The sequence below is a fragment of the Wolffia australiana genome, chromosome 4 (genome assembly GCF_029677425.1).
Source record: "Wolffia australiana isolate 7733 chromosome 4, ASM2967742v1".
Taxonomy (NCBI): domain Eukaryota; kingdom Viridiplantae; phylum Streptophyta; class Magnoliopsida; order Alismatales; family Araceae; genus Wolffia; species Wolffia australiana.
The window spans coordinates 736046-760612 of NC_135838.1; the positions used below are offsets into that span (position 1 = coordinate 736046).

The window sequence follows — 24567 nt, forward strand, 5'->3', positions numbered from 1 at the left end:
CAAGTTCACATAAACTGACAGTTGAAGAAGTGTGGTGCTATAGCTTCGAGTTGAAAGGGAGTTTATGTGACAAACTAAGAACAGTTAGTTTGAGTTTGTGCCTCTCCCCTTCAACTAGAAAATACCACAATTAACTTAAAATGATGGAGTATAATTTAACTTGGACATAAATTCAACATGTTCCTAATTGATATTGTCCTTAATAGCACTAATTTTTATATGCTTTCTTATTTTTAATTTTTAATCTTAGTCATTGATATGAATTTTTTACGTTAAATTATTCTTATAATCAGAATAGTTATGAGTAAATAAATGATCAATATATATATTTGATCATTCTGGAATAGTGGTAATTTTATATTTTAAATTGAAATTGATATTTTACCGTCAACATGAAAGTTCAAAAAAAATATTCATAATTTGAAATAGTAAACAATTCATATGACAGTTTAATCTTTTGCGTCTTCTAGAAAACTTATGTGATGTCCTAAGATGTTATACAAAAGACCTAACCTCACATGAGTCATAATTGAGTCGCACTGGTGAACATGATTACTTATAGAAAGAGTGGCTGATTAAAAGATGGGATCAAGATTTTAAACATGGTGTATTGTATTCTAGCCCCTGTGAGCTGATCTATTCTTTTATATTATCCTCTTTACTCCATATAGCTGACTTTAGCAATGAGATCGGTCCAAATAGCCTCAATAAATAATGTAGTAGGGTAGTAACAAATTAGGAAATGGGAGACTGGAATTTGGTAAGAAAGAACTCGCGCATAAGTTTATTATTACTTACATACGTCTCTATCTATCACACCAGTACATGTACCCAAAAGAGACTGGCCAAGTTTGACAATAACATTGAATCTCCAAAGGTATAAATGTACTTGTCATGGTTTATAAATGTAATCACATTTATATTACAAATCAATTGGACTTGAGAGAACATAAAAACACAAGGTTAATCCTCTCATCCTGAAGTATCAATGTTATCCCTTTTGAATTAACATATTTTAAATATGAGTACATCCTCAATATTTTTCCCAACTTATGAAACCATCAAGATGCAAAATTCATTATACTTTATTGATCTTATCATTTATTTTATAAAGGAAAATTTCTCAAACGTTTTGTCTTATATTGATATTTTCACTTTTAATATATTTACTCTAACTTTTATCTCCTTCTAATTATAAATAATAATGATAATTAAAAGACATAGTTTTATGCCAGTGAATTAATAATAATGATTAATGTGCTCCATTGGATATTCAAACTTGCAAGTAAAGTTCGGGGGGAGGTGAGCGTCAACCCAACCTTATGAGTATTCCAAAAGGTGATCCTGAATTGGGTCAATGACATTTATTAGAATTGGACAATAGTTACCTGCCAAACTCATCTACGTATGATTTTAACAACTGCTATTGTACTTCATAGTTGGGCTGTACCTTCCTCAGGTGTCAAATGTGATGATGTACCTGGTCGTTCAAATCAGACCTCCATTTCGGTACAACGAGGAGGAGTTTACTACGGTCAGTGAACTATATTAATTCCCTGAATCTACGGATAATATATGGATATGAATATAAACTTATTTTACCATGGACTGTCTGAATGGAAACTGGTGAAGTTTTTATAAAATATTTAATGACAAAAATAAGAGTTTAAAAGTTGAATGACATTTTCCCTGAAAACTAATTCATCAAACTTCTCTTCAGAATAGTTTGTGGCCCCTTTAAATGTCTTTCATTTCATATTTCTATCTATGTGTACTCTATTTTATCATTGAAGGATAAATTTCCATTCAATGTTCTTCTAAAATCATGAAAGCTCTCATAAATAACTTAAACATAAATTATTATTTAACATTGAAATCATCATGGATGATGTGACACTTAGACACATAGGTATTTATGCATGATAATGGTTTCATTCATTTAAGGTAAAAAACATTTTATTACTTAAACTGAACATGGGTAGTGTGCTTTATAATATTCATATATAAATGTATCAATTAAATTAATTATGGCACATGATTTAAAGGTCACTGAATATTAGTTTCAAACATACAGTCATCAAAATATTAATTCTCATTATAATGACGACTCATTTTTTTAAAGTTCAGTAAGTATATATTGATGTAGTACCCCAAAAAGAGGCTTGAAAGTTTCATGAAATAAACAATAACATCAACTGTAACCTTCCATGTAAAAAATAATCCATCTTGGTCCATATTTTTGAATAGATTGTAGGATCATGAAACATAAAATTTTGGATAAATTTAGCCTGGAACTCAATCTTTTCTAAGCATGTTGTTTGGATCCCAAGGATAATAGATGTCATTTGGGGTAGTGAACAAATGAACAATCAGAAAATCCCCGTTGGTTCATAGCTAGAAATATTGTACAAAACTCTTAGACCCAACCATTTTAATTTGGATCCTATAAAATGCATTGCATGTTTTTTCAAAGAAAATTATATGATATATATGGTTATGATGAAAATAAGTGAGATATTTTCCTAAGGAAACCTTTCCTTTTTTCTTTTCAATCACAAGATGAGATAAAAATGAATTATAGTTGTCTCATTGAGCACAAATAAACTGTATGATGGAAGCATCCATGAAATGAGATTCAGACTCTCCTATTAAACCCAAGCCGAATATAGAATTGATGGGTACATGCGAACCTGAGATATAAAAAATCTTAACACACCTAATACATGCATACAAAATAAAAATCCTACAGGTTTTGAATTTATGACAGAGATAAATGTCAAGTACGTGATGCAGGCACATAGAACATGTGGACTCCACGAAAAACCAGATGAATGGATGGATGAAAAAACGAACAGAGATGAATGGATGGGTGGGTGCAAACCCTCCTACTTGAACATTACTAGCCCCTTAGTAATGATATATGATCAAGCCAAAATACTTTCTCATGATGTTGGTTGAGTTGGAGTCTAGTTCTTCTTCACATGGGTTAGCTCCCTTTGAAGGTGAGGGGTATTCTGGGAGACTTTCTCACCATCTATCAGTCTCTGTACTCACTTGGACTAGTCAATATCTGAGTCCTCTGCGAACTTCTCTATGCACTAAGGAAAATTTCAATCCTGCTCTTTCTTTGGGTACTACCCAACACCCATTGATCCCACCATCTAGCTGGTCATGCATATTGTATGCCACTCTATTTGAGAAAGTACGGCTGTATAAACTTGATGCCTCTGATTTTTTTATTTAACTTTCCCCTTCATAATTTATTTAAATTTTACTTTTGTGGGGGTTAGAAACACAAGGCATATCGTTCACATAAGTCTGGCCCTTGCTCTACATCCTGCTTATTGCGCTGCTCTTTTGTAGCTTTCACCATTCTTGTTGGTGTTAGAGCATTATAAATTTTTAGGGTGAAGATATACATGTAAGGAGCCTAGGGATGGGCCAAGAGATTGAAAGCACCACTCAAGGCTATTAGGTGAGAACCAATGACTGAAGAACAGGCTTAGAAGATCTAATTAGTAATGTCCATCCTTTAGATATTACAGAAAATTGTACACTAACTCGCAATCTACTCTCAAATGAGACTCGAAGGAGTTTTGATCATGATAGAAGTGATAGGTTCTTAGCTTCACTCATCTCCCTTATCAAGTAATTCACCACTCTCTTCTAGAGACGCTAGATCCCTCGGTCAATCTACATCTAAGAAATACTTGTCTTGGGGGCTTAGTACTAGAAGGTGTACATTCATACATCAAATATGTGGCACATGACATGAGAAAAATATCTATATATATATATATATATATGATGAGTCTAACTAGGTTTTCTACCTACATACATCACTTATTCTTATCGAAGATGTTCATGGAAATAAGGAGGGGTAGAAAGAACCCTAAATTTTAAGCTCTTCGATTTGAAGATAGGGTTGACTTCTTCTCTGATTCCTTGGTTGATGGCTTTTGGTAACTCCTGAAGAATCACCTTGGTATTTTATTGGCAAATAAAATAAATTTCTAATCATAAAATCAAATCTACATGAAAACTAGGAAATAATCAAGATAGGGGGCTGGGTCGTCTCCCTACAAGCATTGACTTTTACGTCTTCAGCCAGACCTTTGCATGCTCAATTCAGATCAGGTGAATTCCTTAATTATTACTTTGGGAATCCATATTCTCTTTGAAGAGCTGACCTTTTTGGCATTCCAGAATGCGGGTAGGTATCTAATGGAGCCAAATGTGTGTATTTTTTAATGGCATCGTAATTTTCTTTTGCCTAAATCAACTAAATTTGTTGAAATATAGAAACTCGCTCAGATGTATAGTTAGAGCATGGTCGTCTCCATAGGGACCGGCCTTTAGATGTGCATTTAATAATTGAGTTATAGTTAAGGAGCTCTAATAATAGTACTAAAGATAGTGAATGTAAGAAGGGGTGAGTAGTTAGTAAGTGGACGGAATATTAGATGCATGAGAAACTAGATATGAGAGAGAATATCACATATTAATTATATCCTTTTATAGAGACTAGAAATAACAAAGGAGTAAGATATTTGAAACGGAGTAATATTTATAGATGAGATTAATATAGGTAGTTAACAAAGGAAATAAGATTAATAAGATAAATAGGTGGTAAATTACTATGAACAGGAGCTAGTAGGTTAATTATTTAATTATTATTAATCTATATGGAAAATATAAACTGAACTTAAGGATAATGATATTAAGATTTTAGTAAGATAGGGAATAAGAGGTTCTAGTAAGAAGATGTAAGTAGTTAGTTTATAGAGTTCTTTAGTTTAATAGAAGCTAAGATGAAGAGTGAAAGAAAGAAAGGGAATAGAATTATTATTTTTAAAGGGAAGGAGATATTATGGTATTATTCACTTAGATATTGATATATATGAGAATATAGTTACACCGTGATATATAGATATACTAAGACCTTGAATATGATGAGAGGAAATATAATAATTTTTTTTGTAGTTTTAGAGGAATTCATTTAACTAGATAGAAAAATGGCGAGTGATACAGATAATAAAAAGATAAAAGTACTTAAGATGTTAATATTTTTACTATTTCACATTTAGGGTAGCTTAGAATGATAGGAATAAGTTTTATACAAGTAGATGTATTTAATAAGTTTTTTTAGTATTCTTTTAAAAAGTAGAATTGAGGGAAAATTGGGTGTTTCTTGCAACACCATACAAGTGTTTGAAACAATGCCTCAAAAAGGATACAAGAAAGAGGTAAGTTTATATGTATAGACTTTTATAATATCTTCCGATCAGTGAGATCATAGATGAATCGATTAATATCTTCCAATGAACACTAGCTGCTCGATGTGCCTTAATGAAACTACAGTATTGAATCTCGACCAAACTGAACTAGGTAAGTGATTAAACTGATCTGTATTTAATCTGTAATTTTATTATACTGAATTGCAGCTAAATCGAGCTAAAATTTACTAGATCTTTCTTGAATCGAGGAACAGGGATCAGGATGACGACTTCCACCCCCTAACTTCAATGTGTTGCTTCCCCCCATCCTCTCTTCTTTATTGGTGCAGAATCCTCAGTTCCTTGCTCTTCCCTAACGCCTTCTTCAGTCGTATGCACACCCACAAAGCTGTAACAATGCCATCAAGTGCTCCAAACTCCCAAAAGGGATCTTTGTCATCATCTTCCTGCGATGAGAGATGGGCCTTTAGCCCTCAAAAAAGTCTTGCTTTAAGGGGATCGAGAATGGTTCTCTCGAACCTCAAGGGATCAGATCTGATCCAACAGCTCCAGTAGGGCCTTTGAGTTAATCCATGGTCCCCTCATTTGCAGCCTCCACCGGCCAGGCGACAAGGATGGCAGCCGAGGGGTGGGGAAAGAGGAGATTGGCCCCCAGTCATCCGATCCCCCCTTTCAATGTGTTCAACAGCTGCGATTAAATCACTGTCGTGAACCCATTCTTAATGCTATACCCTCTTAGCTATGTCAACTGCTCTGCCAACAGCCGCATCAGCTTGCCCCACCAGCATCTGCATGTGTGATTCGCTTGCAGATGGGTACCCCCATCCTCGTCATTCATCACAGCCAATCAGAGAGCCTAAAGAAAAATAAGAACATTAAATATTACAAGGCTTGCTCATAAATGCTCCTACGCTTGTGGCATTCAACATCAGCATGTCATGATGGTTCAATCCTTCATAGAACTCTGGCACACAATGGTGAAGGCAAGTTCTAGTGTACTCCCTTAGCCGCTCCCATGCCTCATTGAATGGTTCTCCCACTTCTTGGTGAGAATCTCTAGTAGCCTTTCAGTTCTCCCACTTCTTGGTAGAATTTATTCATGAAGACTTGCTCTATCTCATCCCAGGAGTTCAACTCCAAGGATAAATTCATGAACCACTCTTTTGATGTATCTCTCAAGGTGAATGGAACATGTTGATAGTTGTTCATCTCACACACTCTAGAGAGGTTTTCTATCAATCGATAGGGGTCTTCTGTAGTCTACCCCAAGAAGACTGGTAGTAGGATAACAGAATGAGATTCTATCCTAAAGTTTATCCCTTCGCCAATCGGTGAACGTACTATGTTGATGGGCCTAAACTGAAGGTAACTCAAATGGTTCTACTTGTGGATGTTGCAATGATCTCCGCTCATTTATAAGCTGCCAACCCTCCTATGTAGTGGATCTCCTTGCACCAAGTAGTCAAGTAACATATCTTGATCTGTTTACTTTCCAGTAGAAGTGTGGCGTACCAACTCCCAAAAAGATACACCTAAGGTTTAGTTGAATTTTTTTGATAAATATCTCTAGCTCCTTATCCTTTTTATCATATTCACAATAGATGCAATTTATATACTCAAAATATAAACTCTGAATTGAAAGAAGCTGATCAAGAACATAGCTGAACTTTTATATTTGAAACACTACATAGCGATATGAAAGTAAAAGTATTTCATAAAAAATCAGAACAAACCAAAATAAAAAATTTCACATACTTGAGTTTTTTTTTCGTCTGCACTAGAGATTTAGGGCAATTATCTAAATTTAACAAAAATAAGACAAAAGTAAATAAATGTGGTTGAGGATTTAGCTATACTCAATCAAGTCATGTGACTTAATTTTGTTTACTTGCTATGATTTTTCCTTGTTCGTATTAGCTTGCCAAATAATATATAATAAAGACAATAACCAACTTGTATCTTCTATGTGAATCTCAAGGACTACCAACAAAATGTATGTAATTTCAAGGAATGACAAGTGACTGCAAAGTATGTGGAGAATAATAATAACTCTAAATTAAATCACTCTAAGAGACACCGGTCCCGGAAACGGTGCCAATTTAATGAAGGAAATTTGTGTACTTTATTTTTGTGTCATTGTAATTTTAATTTCCCTAAAACCAAATAAATTTGTTTAAAAATAGAAACTCACTCAGATATATAGTAATAGCAAGGTCGTCTCCACAGGGACTGTCCTTTAGATGTTAATGTAATAATGGAGTTCTATTTAAGGGTGAGTATAATAAGAATAAAGATAGTGAATAGAGTAGAAGATAAGTAATTAGTAGTTAGGGAGTAGTATCTAATGGATTAGATAATTTAAGATAATATCCAATAATAATGAATAGTAACTGAAATGAGAGAGAACAAGAGGGAGAGAGATTATAATATAGTATTTATATCTTTTGTAGAGATTAGAGATAATAAATTAGTGAGAGACTCGAAATGGATTAGTTGTATTAGAGCTATAGGTGATGTTAATGTAGATCGTGAAGAAGTACAGAAGATTACTGATGTATATAGAATAACAAAATATTATTAATAAGAGATAGAGATAATGATAATGGACATTAGGATTTGAGTTAAATAGGGAATAAGGGGTTATAGTAATAATCTGTAAGTAGTTATTTTATGGAAGTAGTTAATTTAGTAAGAGGTAATAAGAAGAATAAAAAGAGACAAGAAGTATTATAAAAGTGGGAGAAAGTGGGTATCATGAGTTCAGTGATGGATTGAAGTAGCTGAAAAGATGTATATGTGTACTTGGATTTTAAGAATAGGAAAGATAAGTAGGAGTATAGGGATCATTTAATTAATAAGATAATTAAGTAGATATGTATGAAGAATACCTAAGATACTATAGCTAACTAGATAGATAGCGGAATTAGTTATTTTTTGGATTTAGAAAAGCTTGAGTAAAAGGGATAATAATAATAAGAGGAGAGGGAAAATGGTGTATATGTATATACATATATATATAGAGAGAGAGAGATAGAGAGATATCTGGATGTTAAGTGTTTAAGAAGAAGATGTGTTACCTAATTCTAAAGAGAATACCAATCTTCATCTCTTTGTACTCTCTATGGCACCATCCTAGGTGGGTGGAGTCTTCAGCAAAGTGCCTTGCTCTACGGCTGGAAGAGTCTCTCGCCGCTCTTCTTCTCCTGTAGTAACATAAGTCTTAGACCCTTCAAATTTAATCTTTTAAGGGTTGAGAGAAGTTCTCTTGATCCTCTAATACATCAGGATTGATCCAATGGCTCCCCAGGAGCCATTGGATCGCCCTACGGTCCCCTCATCACTGGCCTCCACCGACCAGCTAATGAGGATGGTGGGCGAGGGTGGAGAAGGACTGGACTACCCCCGGCCGTCCAATTCTCCCTTTGAATGGGTTCAACGGCTTTGTCAATGTTCTACCCTCTTCACCATGTCTGTAGCTCCGTTGACCACCCCGTGAGTTGTTCCGTCATCATTAACCCTAGTGATTTTTCCATTTATGGGTCCCTTTGTCCTCTTAATTGGTTGCAGCCAATCAAAAAGCTTGAAAAAGAAATAAAAATGATTAATTACAACTAAACAGATCTAACTGTCCAATCTTAAAACTGCCCGACATGACCTGGGCTTTGGCCTGGGTCGGCTCAAAGCCTAGTCATAATTTCTTTTTATTTCGTAAGATTGTGGCCTTTTGGGCTGCGATCGCTTTGTTGCTTCTTGGACAAGCCAGATATGGAGTTGAAACTTGAAAGGTTGTAATTGATCCTATATCTGAGAAAGCAAAATTAAAAATTACTATATAAATGCAATGTTTTTCTCCAACCTTTGAAATAACTTACCATCTCCCACATGTGTGCACGGGCATATTTGTGGGCTCCATGTGAGCCTTATATGGGCTCTGTGTGGACCTCTATATGCCACCAATTGGAGGCTTCATGTGTGGAAGTTCTCACCACCTTCTGGCCACCTTGAGCCCTGTACACTCGTTAGTTGGCAGCTAGCTTGAGTGCTGCCAACTCCCTCCTTCATCTGGCCACTAAAAAACCCCTTTTGTTTGTTCTTATTTTTCTTCTTTTTATTCAATGCACTATAAGCCTAATGCCATTAGAAAGTATAGTTCCAAAAAAATTCTAAATGAGATAAAAAATGGCCTTCAAGCGCTAGATAGAATTTTAATGAAAAAAATGGTGATTTTAAGCTTTTCAAGAATAAATGCATACGTATCATATGAAAATGGATTTTAAAATTTGATGTGTTTTGTATGTATTTTATGTAGGGAAATTGCACATGTATGTTTACTGTCATTGTAATTTATTTTTCCTAAATCAAAAAAAATTATGAAAAATAGAAAACTCACTCGGGTTTGTATAATGGAAGTGAGGTCCTCTTCACAGGAACTGGCCTTTAGAGGTGAATTTGGTACTTAAGTTAGGTTAATGTAGAATATAGGATTAGAATAAAGGTCATTAAATATGTAGTTTATATATTTAATAGATATTTGGTGTGATTCTCCTCTCGCCTTTCTCCGTGCTGGCATTACTTCAATCAGATCTAGCCCTCCCAAGGCATCGTCCTGGGCAATTGGAGCCATTGGGAAGGTGTTACGGCACTCCCCCACATTGTCCCACCGCAGGAAGGGTCTCCCGCTGCCACTTGTGTCTTGATTGTGAGATGAAGAATGTTAGGGACACGGTGCCCTCTTTAAGGCCTAGGAATCACCTCCCATGGCTGTAGATAGTATGGAATGGCCATGGGGGGTCGTTCCATTCCGTCTGATTGCCTGTGGCAGTCCCCCTCAGCCAAAAACCATTGTCTGCCAGAAGGAGGATGATCGCTAGGGATATAGAAGATGTATCTAGCCTTGGCCATTAGATGTCAGCTTAAAAGTGGTTAATGACCGCCATTCAATTGCATCTGTGGACCCTTTTTCTTTTGATGTACCTAGGAGCCAAGTCAGATGATTTTTCATCAGCTTAGTCAACCTCTTCCTCTCTTCATATGTGTTCATCCATGGGCCCCACTGTCCCTATCATTCATTGTGGCCAAATTATAGGCCTAGAAAAAGAAAGAGAAAAATGAATAGATCAAAAAGGATCTTGTTGTGCACTCTTCTTTAGGAAGATCAGATGGCAGAGATTAAATTTCCTAACTTAAAAGGCAATCTAATATGACACAGGTTTTGGGCCTGGTCGGCTCAAAGACTGGTCATTTTTTCTTTCTAATTCTCTTAGCATTACAGCCTATTGGGTCGCGATCTATCTCATCACTCATCGGTCAGGCCCGGTATGGAGCTGAAAGAAACAAAGATATAATCCCATATCGGAAGATGCTGGAAAAACAAAAGTTATACAGGTCTAATTAGAATAAGATAAATGAAATAAAATACCATCTCCCCTACATGTGTGCGGGAGGCTACCTCAATGGTGGGCCTCTATGGGCTCCCCATCGATGGTCCTTCTTGGGCTTAGCTGGTGTGTGCGGTTTCAGGGCATTTCTGATGAGGCATCCTCGCTCACCAGTTGTGGGTAGCCTTGAGTGCAATTGCACCTACCTAACTGCCTTGGCCGCTTGGAACATTTCTTCATTTATATATTTGTGTGTGCTTCTTCTTATTATTATATATTTTTATTCATTTATTTCTCTTCAGCCCTAGAAAAGGTGAAATAATAACTAGATAGAGAATTTAACCCATTAAAATCATTAATGTTAAAACTCATTCTGCGTGAAAATAATTGGAATTCTAAATTATGCAAAATTTGCATTAAAATATATTGTTTTGACCAAATGCTCCATCTCAAGCATGAGATGAAAAATCTTATAAAGATGGGAATAACATTTATAGAATGATGCCCAAATGGCCTTAAAATATGTATAATGTTATCTTTTTGGGTTCATCAATGGACAGAAGGATGAATGAACGTACAAAAGGATGTACAGTTGTGTGGGGGTGGTGGGGTGTGGCCTTCGAAAATCCGCACCGCACCGACCCTTGCGTGGTGTGTGGTGCAGTGTGCGGATTTTCTGTGCGGTGCGGTGTGCGAAATTCGCACCGCGCCACACAATCGCACAATTTGGAACCGCGCGCATGCTTTGGACCATCCCTAATCCATTCAGACGAAAAAAGTGTCTCATTCAGAGTTCTCGGATAATAGATTGTAAGAGATGGACAAAAATTTGTCAGATTCGCTTCCAAGGGTTGAGGGCTTGCAACGTTGCATTGCTATATCAATTCCTTGACATTTTGCATTGAAGTACCTGCTTTTTTTGCGTGTACAAACTAACCCGCCCAAAAGTACTTGTACATATGTCCCTCCGCTTTCTCTCTCCTTCATATTTCCCTAAAAAACTTAGAAACATACATATTAATTCAATCAGACCTTGCAACTATTTTATTAGATATTTACGCCAGCAACACGCAACTGAGAGCTGTTTTAAGGGCATATTTGCAATGAAATTTGAAAAAGAGTCCCTCTGACTTTCAAAATTACTTTAAACTCTTATTTTTCTTATAATTGTATCCTTTTGTGATTTAAAAATTCAATTCTTCGTCGATTAAATTCCCAAAAAATTCAATAAATTTCCAGAAAAATGTTAAAAATTCTTTATTTTATCCCCACATTAATTACCAGAAAAAACAAAAATTTGGCATGCCATTATCATTTTAATATAATAATTCAAAGCTCAAATAAATTCCGTAAAATGAATATTCTAACAGATAATTAGGGTAAAATCAGACATTTAAAATTTATTTATTCCTCAATTAAATTACCCAAAACTTCAATAGATTTCCAGAAAAATATAGAAAATTCATTATTTATCCCCTCATTAATTATTAATAGAATTTATTTTTAGACATGTCATTATGATTTTATTATAGTAATTCCAAGCTTAAATAAATTTCATGAAATAAATATTGTAACAGATAATTATGTTAAAATCAGAATTTAAAATTTTATTTATTCTTCGATTAAATTCTCAAAAAATGCAATAAATTTCAAGAGAAATGTCGAAATTTCATTATTTAATCCCCAAATTAATCAACAAGAAAACTAATTTTGAAAGAAACCATTATCATTTAAATAAATCACATGAAATTCATAATTTAACAGTTAATAGAGTTAAAATCAAAATTTTAAAATTCATTTTTTTGTCGATTAAATTCACATAAAACTCAATAACATTCCATAAAATCTAATTGAACCTGACAATTTTCAAATCTCTTTATCACAAGGAATTCTGAGTTCCTCTCTATCTCAGTCTCCGTCTCTTTTTTGTTCTCTTATTGTCCGTCACCATCTCTATATTGTTCTCTCTCTTTACATCTATTTTTCTCTCTCTCTATATATATATATCTATATATCTATTTTTTTCTTGATCTAAAATTAAAATGCTTAAATATTTAATAATGGGAAACTGTAGACATTTCTTTCACAGACCCTTTCAAATGTCCATTGGACTTAAAATGAAAGGCACGTACACAGAGTTTAAAATGATTGCTCTTTTGTGGGGCTAAATCAATTGTTCATCCACCACGTCAATGAAGGGCGAGATATAGGCAGCGTTTATTCAGAATCTAAGACAAAATGTAGAGTAGAGTTCACTTAGCCGTCCATCCAGCTCGCACAAAATCATCTTCACCGTGGCATAGAATGCCGATGATGAAATGTCCTTGTCATCTCTAATTGTTTTAGGCAGTCCATAACGACACCCAAAGAACAACATATCTGCAGAAATTTAAATCGGTAATTTTTTTTTCATTGAAAGAAAATCGGTGTATAAACTGATTAGGCACATAAAACAGTAAGAAAACTAAAAAATAATAACAAAAGAGAATTTTATTAGGATTTTTATGAAAAATATCCAAAAGAGTTCAATTAAGGGGGAACCCATTTTCAAGGGTCGATGTCAACCTAGCCTTGGAATCCCTGTTTGTTGTCTTCATGTCAAAAATATATATCTTCTCGTCTAACTAAATGGTGAAAAATTTTCCAACGTTTGCAAAGGTATTCAACAGAATTTTAGAGGGGATCCAACATTAGGGTATAAATTGAGTTGAAACAGGAAATATCATAACTGAAAACTCAATGAAAACAATTAGCAGATTCCCCATGAAAATATGGATACAAGAAAGCAGTGTAACATTCTAATTGTTTTTCTTGAAGAAAAAACTCATTAGGAACATGTTTTGCTGCAGGAAAATGAAGCAAATAGAGCTAGGACTATCTGAACAACAATAGTAAAAGGTTTTACAACTTACGGCAAATAGTAAGATAAAGATAAAGCATACCAAAAATAAAAGTTAAATTTAAAGTTCTTTATTCTATTGCCACCACTGTGCTGTTTTTCACAAAGCGTAGAATGATAAACATAGAAAATTATCACAACTTACACCATACGTTAGAACGAAGCAGCAACAAAATTCCATAGACTGCCTTCTTGTTGTTCCCCTCGTTGTTATGTTACATGAAATAGAGAGAATTAAGAGAAAGAAGCATGATTGCGCACAGGATAGAAAGCAATGGAGCATAACGTACCAGCACATAAGCTGTCATCATCGCCATAGTCATTATCAGAGTCTGAGGAGTATTGGTCTACACGATGGAACCATGCTCGTAACATCATCAGCATCTCAACACCCTCTGCATCTAGGCGTCGTGATCTTCAATGTGTGGCGATGCCTTGACCAACTGAGAAAAGCTGCTCCACCGATGCGCTGGTCAGCATAAAGCAAGAAATTTGAGTGTGATTTCGGTCAAGTTTGGAAAGTATCACATGTCGATCTCCTTCCACCAGCTCAACAGAGTATCCTCCTCGTTGTATGGGATGTGAGATACTTATCCTGCTCTTGTCTAGGTTAGGAGCGAGGTCGCTGACGATTGCTCGGATGCATATATTTTTGTCTAGATGTAACATACTATGGTGGGTGTTGACCTTCTGAAAATTCTCCCTGCTCTGAGTCACATTCAGTAGTTTTGAATCTGATATAAAGTCCAAAAGTCTGTTAAGATAGGAAAGCACATCTTGGCAGCATGACAGATCTACAACCCCTATTTTGGAAAATGGATCCAATGTTGCCACAATAGCAAACATTTGATTGCCCCAATTTAGCATTGCATATTGCATCAGCGTAGTATGCATAGCACTACATCCGGACCACAATGCATCCCTCCGTTCAAAATCCAATGCTGCCCCTGCATTGTACATAGCCTACTCTAGTAAGTTGTCAGCTCAATAACCAATGATGTTAGCTCAGTGATTGACACAATGGGCCAAGATACAAAATCAGAACCTTGACACAATGGGCCAAGGATGCCCACATATTCATCAATCATATCCCAATCCTCTTGACGAAGGCCGTAGTCATTAGTCGAAGTCATAAGGAACCTTATAGCCATATTGTCCAGTACGTCTCTCTTGGAAAGAGCACACTCGAACATAATGAAAGTGGAGTTCCAGTGCATTGGGCAGTCGACCTTTATCTTGTTCCAATTTGGAAGCTCAAACATTTTGCAGAGATTGGTATATTTCTCCATTCATTGCGTGGAACCTTGAATGGCATTAACGATGGTTCTCATGCGTTAAACAGCTAGCCCCAAAGGTGCAAGTTTTGTCGTTGTACTTTTGTCAACCTGTGATTTGAATGGATCATTCGTGTCTAGCATTGTGTCTGGGCAAAAATCTCGTACGCGTAGCGTACCTCTGGATTACAAATGATCTTGAGTCCGGCCTAGACTAGGAGGTTGACGACGTGGGCAATGCATGATACATGTAGTTCCATAGTGAATTGAGGGTTTGCGGTCTTCACAGAATCCACAATGGCAGCCAGTATCATTTAGTTGTTAGACGCATTGTCCATAGTGATGGCACAAAGCTTTGACTCAATGACATATTCATATGCAACTTTCATGGTGATCCTCGCCAAGTTGGTGCTGCTATGGGATCCCTTAAGCTGTCAAAGACCAAGAAATAGCTCACAAAGGATCTTGTCGGTGTCAATCCAGTGGGCAGTGACACCTAAAAGGGCGATGTAATTTTGGGATGTCCAAGCATCCACAATAAGAGAGACACTATGGACGTCAGCAAACATTTCCACCAATTTCCCTTGCACTTCTCTATAACTTTTTTTTGTTGTTGCATTGACCACATCCGAACCAGGGACCTCCCTGACCACTTATTTCCTGTAGTACCATAGTCTTCAGAACGACTTCTTCTTCACAAGCCGCCAAGGAAGATCATTGTCACAGATGAACCTAACAAACTCCTCCTTTGTCTGCTCCATGGTGAGGCCGCATAAGTACAACTTGTTTGAGAGTTATTCATAGTGGAGAAGAGTATTATGCTTCGTCAAGCCTCCACTGATGTCATCGTGAAATTTATGATAAGCTTTCTCTAGATACCACCAAAAGATGTTTGTGCTCTTATTTTTATTACTCCTCATGATGACCCTATGGGTGGGGTTTTGCGCTTGACAAAGCGTACATTGGTACTCTTTCGGGCCGATGTCAACAAATCGATCTAAAACTTTAGATTGATTGTGTCTTCAGCTTTGAGATGAGACGGTGTCATCAACCTCTATTTTGAGGTACCCAACAGACATAGACAACGTAGGCCTAGCGGTCAATTTCTGAGTGGTAGCCAATGTGGGCTCCATTATTCAACCAGATTAATTCAAAACATTCATTCATACAATGCATGTGAAGAATAAATAACAGAAGTACTACAAGCACATCAAAAAATATTAAAAAATAAAGTTGGATGTTTAAATAATTGTATTTCAAAAATTGGACTACCTTTATCACTTTTTCTGAGAATAGTTAAAAATTATTGAGATGCAATTGCATGGTCGCTAACTGATTTGATAGGCTTAGATCTAGCAACATGCTTGCATAAAATCTACCTTAAGGAAAATATAACAAAAAATAGAAGCTCAAAGGGGAATAATTCTTTGAGTATGAGAAATTGTAGAAGATGAGATAAAGAAACAGCTACATGCTGCAATCATCTACCCCATTTCAGATATTGCTTGAGTGATCCCAAATGCATTTGGTTCAAAACAAGGCAGACATTAGAGTTATAACAAGAAATTTGAACTGTTTATTAAGTAGCAAGCCCAAATCAGATGCATAATCTTTCCACAACGAAGGATGATTAAAACCAGAGATAGTGCATATATATGTATGGAATGAGGAAGACATCGACAATAAAAAATGCAAGGATGTAAATGACACTAATACTAAACATAATTAGGCTATATATTTATGAGATAGAGGAGAACATTAATACTATGGAATAGAATGAAATGGAGAAGAGAAATGACAATATTGGGAACAATATTTTTGGGAATTAAGTATTATATATATATATATATATATATATATATATATATATATATATATATATATATATATATATATATATATATATATATATATATATATATATATATATATATATATTACTTAGGATTGAGAGGAAATGGAGAAGTATGATGAAAATAAATGGTTATAATACTGTGAAGAGGATACAGGTTACGATTTGTAATAGGAAAAGTCTTTTGATTCTATATTAAGATTTATTAGAAATAAGGTAGAGATGAAGAGCGAGAGACAGATAAATTGAGATAATACACTCAGTAAAATTTATTTTTTTGCTATTATTTACTTCATTGACAGATAGATAAAAGCAATTTAAACGAGCTAGATGTAGTTATTTCATGAGCATGCAGATTTAGAGAGAATTAAGGAAAGTTTCTTTTCATTCTCAAGAAATTAGTAACAAAATGAAATATAGCAAGGATAATGGGTGGTAAAAGTGAATAAAAAGGGGAATTAATACTTAAATGTATGTATTAATAGAAAATAAAGGTAGGCAGATTCGATAAGATAATGTGTCTGGAATTAAATTTGTATATTTTAGTAGGTATTCATGGCATTTTGAACAGAAAATAAGGAAAACTTTGCAGAATTCATGATGGGGCGCTTGGTTGTGGATAAAATACTTCAAAGAGGCAATTTATAAAAGTTTGGATTGAAAATTCAGACGGGATTCAAACCAAATTACATCACTCAAACAAAGATAAAGCTTAGATATCTATTTGAATAGTTCAGAAAGAACCACATTGCCCTAAATCAGTGAAGATGCGGGCATGAATTGCTGCCAGTTATTCTAGCAAGCATCATTTGCTTCCTTTGTCCACAAAACATGGTATTTAAAGAGCTCCTCTAGTGCAGTCGTAGGTTTGTCAAGCCACCAAAGAGCTGTTTCTGCTCCTGGTCGCCTTGGCAAACCACAAGGTAGGTCTCCCGCCATTACTTTTGTTTCCAATCAGAAGATGAAATCCAATGATAAGAATAATGTTTTTAAGGGTTGAAGAGGATTTTGATGTTTCTAATTAAAAATCCTTGGTTTCTTTCTTATAAGTTACATCACAACACAAGCAAACAACAAATGACTCATGGATAAATTAAATCACAATAGAGAAAGAGCTTCGTGACACAGTTTCTTTCTTGAAAATTCGGATCATGTTTCTAAGCATAACAGTTACCATTTGTAGTTATCATACTTCCCTTTTTTAATTAGAATAGCCAACTTGATGAGATCTAAACTCCCAAATAGCCCAAGATTGAAGACTTGGAATCCACAGTATCTGTGGGGGAGGAAGAGAGGGAGCGCATGAGAGAGAGAGAGTAAGAGAGAGAGAGAGACTGAGAGGGAGAGGAGAATGAGAGAACAAAAGGGAGAGAGGGTGAGAGAGAGAGGGAGAAAACGATTTGAGGGCATTAAAAAATTGTTACTTTTTTCGTCCGGGATGAGGGACAGGATGCTCTTTTTACAGACAGGACGAATCTGGCAGAATCGGGACATGGACAAACTATTTCATCCGGGGACGAATTCTTGGACAGGACGGTTCAGACGAATCTGCAAAATTTTGGATGTGGGACGGGACAATATTCGTCCCGTCCTGTCCATCGTCCACGTCCTAGACGATCTGGAACTATACAGTACGAATGCACAGATGGATGGATGGGCGAGCAGATGGACGGACAGATGGAATTGGATTGTGATTAGTCCCTTTGATTTAAGAGCACAGACAGATGGATAGAAGTTTTTAGGGCACTCCCTAAAACACTTTTCCTAGAACCAAAATCAACAGCACTGGCGTCATTATTGACCCTAAGTATAATTAGTCTATTGTTTCTCATATTTGACCTTCCCAGATCTACTACTCTTGATTCTACTCATGTCAATGTTATGGATGTTTCTCCGTTTTACTTAATCTGGCCATGAGTGATTTACATCATTACTTGACTTGCATCATAGGTGATTTACAAGAATATGAGGGGTTTTAATGAAGCACTAGTCCTACTATTAACATGCTTTTTCTTTATTAAAATGATATACAGAGACAAATTTTTAATGTGATAATCCTCATTATGCTTGTCATGGAACATCTTATGCATGAAAGTCTATTAAAAAAACATGTCAGATCACAAGAAATGCCACATTCTTGACATTTTTCTTTATGCTTCTCTTTCATGATTCTGATCCCTAAAGTTTCCCTAGAACAATCTTGTATTTAAGATTGTGCAGCACATGAATTTCATTCAAACCATCCTCAACTGGTAAACTGGAGACTCAAAGCTTAAATTTGTCTTTCACTATTACTTTCAAGACAACTTTTAAGTAATTAAAAAGTAAACTTTATTCAAAATCCAATTTTTCCTTTCCATTCTTTCTCCATCTCAACACTTTGGACAAGACTTTCATTAGGCTAAGTATGCTACTCTAAATTCAAAATATAATCCAAGAGATATTTACTCCTCTACCCTTGCCCAATACCCTTTGTCCTGGTGTTCTAGGAGCTAAGTTTTGATGAAATATCCCACAATATTCACATAATTGATTGAAGGCATTGTACCCAGCATACTGTTAAAACAATATTTTATTGAAGAAAAACAGAAAGAGTCATGAATAGAAAGACTTGCTAACCTTTTCCTGTTCATTTGGGATCATGCTCAGGAACAGCACTTGAGCCTGCCTCCATTTCTTTGATTGCACTCTGAATATCGGCTTTCTTCGCAAGCAAAGATTCAATCTTTTCTTCAATCTTTTGTAGCTTCTCTTTCAACTTGCCAATAGCATTCTCCGGCTTTCCTTCTCCCTTCTCTTTCTCCTTCTTCTTCTTTGTCCTCTTCTTCTTCTTCTCCTCTTTCTTGTCTTCCTCGTCGCCTTCTTCCGGTTTCTCTCTCTTCCCCTCGTCCGCCGCCTTCTCTCTCTTCTCCTTTTCTTCTTCCAGATCTTCCTTACGACCGTCCGACACGCCTTCTTCGGTTTTATACTCCTCTTTCACTTCGTTGTGATTCGCCTTCACCTTCCAGGTTTGTTTCTCTTTCTTCTTTTCCTTTCCCTTCTCGCGCTTCGCCTTCTCTGGTTTCTTTCCCTCACCTCCCTCTCCTTCTTCCTTCTCCAACCCACTTCCAGTTTCTCTCTCTTGTTTCTCTCTCTTCTCTTCCTCGTGTTCTCCTTTTTTCTCCCCTTTGGCCCCCTTCTTTCCCTTTCTAGCGTTTCCTTTCTCTTTCTTCTTCTGGGTTTCCTCTTTCTCTTCTGTTTCTATTGCAGGCTCTGTCTCCTCTCCAGAGACATGCTCATCTTTCTCTCTCTTCCCTTCTTTATCTGCTCCCTTTCCGTTTCTTCTAGCGTGCTTCTTCTCGCTCTTCTTCTCCTCCTTCAGAGACGTTTTCTCTGGCTCTTCGGTACCATCCTTGTTCTTCTCTCCAGATTCTGTTTCTTTTCCTTTTTCGATACTTTTTTCTTCTTTCTCTTTAATATCCAACTTAACTTCTGACTTCTCTTTTCCTGACTCAAGATCCTTTTCCTTGTCTTTGATCTCCATCTTTAAATTCAACTTCTCCAGACTCTCTACCAAAGACGGGTCGCCAGCCACTTCTGCCATTTTTCACCTGAAGGAAATTGACTAATCAATTAGATAGATGATGCATTGAGTATACCCATGGTCTTCATGGTGATAGATGACTGGTGGAAAGGATCACATAAAACTGAGAAATATTAAGTAAGAAAGAAACGGAAAGAGTCTTACATGCAAACAAACACAGGGAGAGAAGGTTGGAGAGAGTTAGGAAGAGAGAGACAAATAAATATAAACATAGAGTGAGTGAGAGATAAAAAAAAGTAAGAGAAAGAAACGGAAAGAGATGATTAGAACGTGGAAAGAGATAAGTACATATTGTGTGTCTGTGTGAAAGAGGTATACACACAGAAAGAAAGAAGAGAGAATGCCAGATAGAAGAAAGAGAAGCCAATAAATATATATACATAGAGAGAAGAAGATTACAGAAAAAAACTATCAAAACCTAGTCTGGACAACATAAAACTGTGAAAGATTAAAAGGGGAGAACCCTACCATGAAAATCATAAATTTTCATCAATGTGGGCTTCAAATTTTCGATAGAAATCAACAGCAAAGATTAAATGCGAGTTAGCAGACGTACATCATATTGAATTAGTATGACATTGCCAATTTTCTGTCAAAATAGTGATATTTTAGAGGTTAAAAACATAGCACAGTCGATGGAAGAATTAGTAGATTGAGTTCTAAGCTAAAACTGATAAAAATTATGGTCATGGTCATTGTTATTGATCTAAGAATATGATCTGCATTTCATCCATACCATGGTAGGGAGAAAACATATTGAGTGCTGAAACGAGACACGGAGAGATAGAAAAAAATGGAGATTTCATCTCTATGTCTGAGAAAGAAAGAAAGAGAAAGAGATGACTCGACAAAAATTCAGGGGAGATATTTCATCCTCATACGCAAGCACTAAAAATATAAAACAAGTGAGCCAGTCCTATAAATTTAACGTTTGATTAGAAATTGTTTTCTAGAGAGAAGAACATCACCAAATAAAAAAGTCGTAGAAGAATAGAGTTAAGTCGTTCGATATTTCGCCAAAACTAACATCAAAGCGGCAATGTAATTCATAATCCATAGAAAAATCGTTCATCAAAACTCTGTGATGCAGTTCTGGATGATCTTAAAAAATAACGACTAAGCATTGATCTCCCGGAGCAAATCGCCCACTGCGGATGCGGCACTCGAGCCAAGAGTTCAATGCGATTGCTTCCCGGTTACACGATAAATCGCCATATCCTCCAGATTCGAAACTCTCAATCGAGCGTCCTCGAGAAATGTAAGATTAAGTTAGAGCGACAGACAGACAGATTTACTCGACGGACAGATTTCAAACCCTAAAACCATTCGTTCAAGAGTTTCTTCCACAAGAAGAACGATTTCAACACCTACTACTACTTCCACTGCACGATCTCAAATAAAAGAACCAAACAAACAAAAACCGAGAGATGAGAGCTAGCGAAACCACCAAAACCGTCTGAAGAAGTAGGAATCAGAGAAGAAAAACAAAGAGAAAACACAAGATCAAGCAAGAACGGATCGATCTCGAACCTGCGCGATCTCCGATCGAAAAATTCGTTCTTCCTCCACCAGCTTCCTGCTCGAAATATCGATTGTTTCGCCCACCGACTTCACTCTCGGCACACAGAATTATTTTAAAAAGATTTATTTGTTCTAGAAGCTTTCTCTGTGGGCCCCCCCATTCTTATCCAAAAATCCAAATCCATCTAACTTTTATGCTCCTAATATAAATAAATGGATGAAATTTTAATAATCTGATTCATAAATCAGCAGTTGATGTTTAATTCTAAAACCCAAAGAACACTGATGGTATTCAATTAATGTTTGCCCGTCCCGGATGCCGATATGGTTCCGGATATCTACTTGATATCCAGTTAGTGTATGCCGACATCGGGTATTGGTTGCTTGCGGATGTCAGCATTTACTAGAGTCTAGAGGTTTGGATGCCGATATCGGTTATTTGATGAAGATATTAGATTTTCCTTTATCTGATGAAAATTTTTAATATTATGATTTGATGTATTATATATCTTTTAAGTATACAAATTTTTTAATGTGAATTTTTCTAACTTGCATGTTGCAATCCGGATATGGTTCCAGATATCTACTTGATACCCGGATAGCGGATGACGTATCGGATATTGGTTGCTTACCGATATCAGCATTTACCAGAGTCTTGAGGTTTGGATGCCAATATCGGGTATTCCATGCAGATATTGGATTTCATTTATCTGTTGTAATTTTTTTAATATTATAATATGATGTATTATAAATGCTCTAACTGTACGAATTTTATTAGGTGAAGTGTTCTAACATAAAGTTTTCTAACTTTAGGTTTTTGAGCAGTGACTTTTAGAGTGAAAGGCTTAATGTGTGGACATGTGGCTTGCAATTTATGATGACTTCACCAATAAACTACATGCAAGTTGTAGGTGCAAGCAGTGACTGGAGTTGGTGGCTTGGAGGTGATGACTTGCAGCAAAGTGGGATTGTATGTAAAGACAGATCCATCTTGATCTATCGCTAAATATTATTAAAGTTATTTTTAATTAATATTTTATTTTTAGTAATACAAAATAATGTTAATAATTTGTTTATTATGACTAATAAATGTGACACGCTAGTTATTCAATTCGCGGTATTAATGAAGGTTTGGGATGACATTGCGTTATCAAATATTATAAAATATTATTCATTTACTGCTATCACCATGAGATTCACTTAGGGCTGATTAATGGTTGTAAAACAAATGGTATTATTTACAAATTTTGATCAATATAGTTAGCCTACTTTGGCCAATTATTTCCTATTTTCAAGAAAATAGGTACCACCAGTAAAACTCATTTCAGTTAATGATGAAAGAACTTTTGAGGCTAGTATCCTCCTTTCTTACATTTTCATCTACTTGACAAATATTTGTGAATTTAAGCTGGTTGATTCATCTTTGTTCTTAAGTTTTGGTATCTTGTTTTCTTTCATTAGCCTATCTTTGCAATGTGTCAATCTTAAGCCCCTATCTTGACATGCAAGTGAAATTTTTGAAGAGGTTGTAAATTTTAATTTTGCTCATCATATTCTAAGATATTTTAGGAACTTGCTTCAGATTTTTTCACATAAGAATTAATGATTTTGCCACTACCATTCATCTAGATTATAGCCAGTTACTTGAAATCATTCAAAAGAGTCTCTACTTCTTTATCTCTCTATGGGCCCCAAAAGAATCTATTCGTCCAAGGAATCTAATAGTTTTCAAAGCCATGTAAAGTTTATCTTTTATTTTATTCTCAATCATTTTAGTTTGTTAATCCTTCAAAATATGTGTTCCTTGATGGAAATATATGTGGCAGCAAGCCAATCACACATTCCACATCTCGTTCCATGTTCATTAATAGAGCATATTCATTATAGTGCACGTGTGATACTTATAATGAATTTCATTAATACATGATCAGACTTAGTGAATTATGATGAGATCGTAATACGGAGATCACTAGTCTTTAAGCATGTGTTCAAAACATTCATATTTTGAAGGATACACGAGAAGGATATCAAAGTGATGGCGACCACATCGACAAAACAATTCCAATTGTACCCCCGCCAGCACACAAGGCGTCGCGTGTCATGACACGTCGCCAACGCCAACTTCAGAACCGCCCTTTGATGTGACACATCGACACGTCGCCTACGTCATTAATTTAGAGTTTTAAATTGACATTTATCTTATCGATTACTCTTTCCTTCAAGGCCTATACATAGGCCAAAGTTGTAAGAAAACAGTGGTGAATTTTCTTTTGAATCGAAGTCTTCTCCTTTTGAAAGAGAGTTTGCCCTAGTTGTCCCCTCCCGAGCTGCCACCAGCCCCCTCTCCTACAGCCGCTGCCGCCGCCATCGAGGAAGGATCACACCTCGGACCCTCCATGCACAATCTGCTGTCCCCATCTTGCACCGCTGGGCCGTGGCTTCGCCCACGCACCAACGTGTTAACCTGCACCATCATACATCGTGCAATCGTCCGCGTGTCGTCATGCCCACCTCGCATGACCGTTGTCGGCCCCGCACACGCATGGGCACCATCCCATGCGGCCGCGCACAAGGCCGTCCGCTCCCGTCGCGGTGCGCACACGGACGCCCGTCCTGGCGGCTGCGCGCACAGGCCTCCGCCCGCGTTGCGCATGCACAGGAGTGCCCTCCCGTGTGGGTGCGCACACGGCCACCTGCTCACACGCCACGCGCGCACAGATGCCCTCCTGTGCGGCTGCGCGCACGGTCACCCGACCGCGCGCCGCGCGCACAAACGCCCTCCCTTGGGATTGCGTGCTCGACCATCCGCTCTGCCGCCGCACA

At 36.4% G+C, this 24567-nt stretch overlaps 1 protein-coding gene across 1 annotated transcript; it reads right to left on the reverse strand.

The window, feature by feature from the left end:
* Positions 1 to 19137: 19137 nt before the first annotated feature.
* On the reverse strand, positions 19138 to 21846 carry LOC144702708 (uncharacterized). The gene is made up of 2 exons (XM_078574719.1): positions 21754 to 21846; positions 19138 to 20230 (listed from the first exon to the last, which is right to left on the reverse strand). Exon 2 carries the CDS (start codon positions 20221 to 20223, stop codon positions 19270 to 19272), a length of 954 nt encoding a protein of 317 aa, XP_078430845.1. The 5' UTR covers positions 20224 to 20230; positions 21754 to 21846; the 3' UTR covers positions 19138 to 19269.
* Between the last annotated feature and the right edge of the window lie 2721 nt (positions 21847 to 24567).

Excerpts from the sequence above, each read along its gene's own strand:
- LOC144702708 (XM_078574719.1), bottom strand. The coding sequence starts at position 20,223 with ATGGCAGAAGTGGCTGGCGACCCGTCTTTGGTAGAGAGTCTGGAGAAG.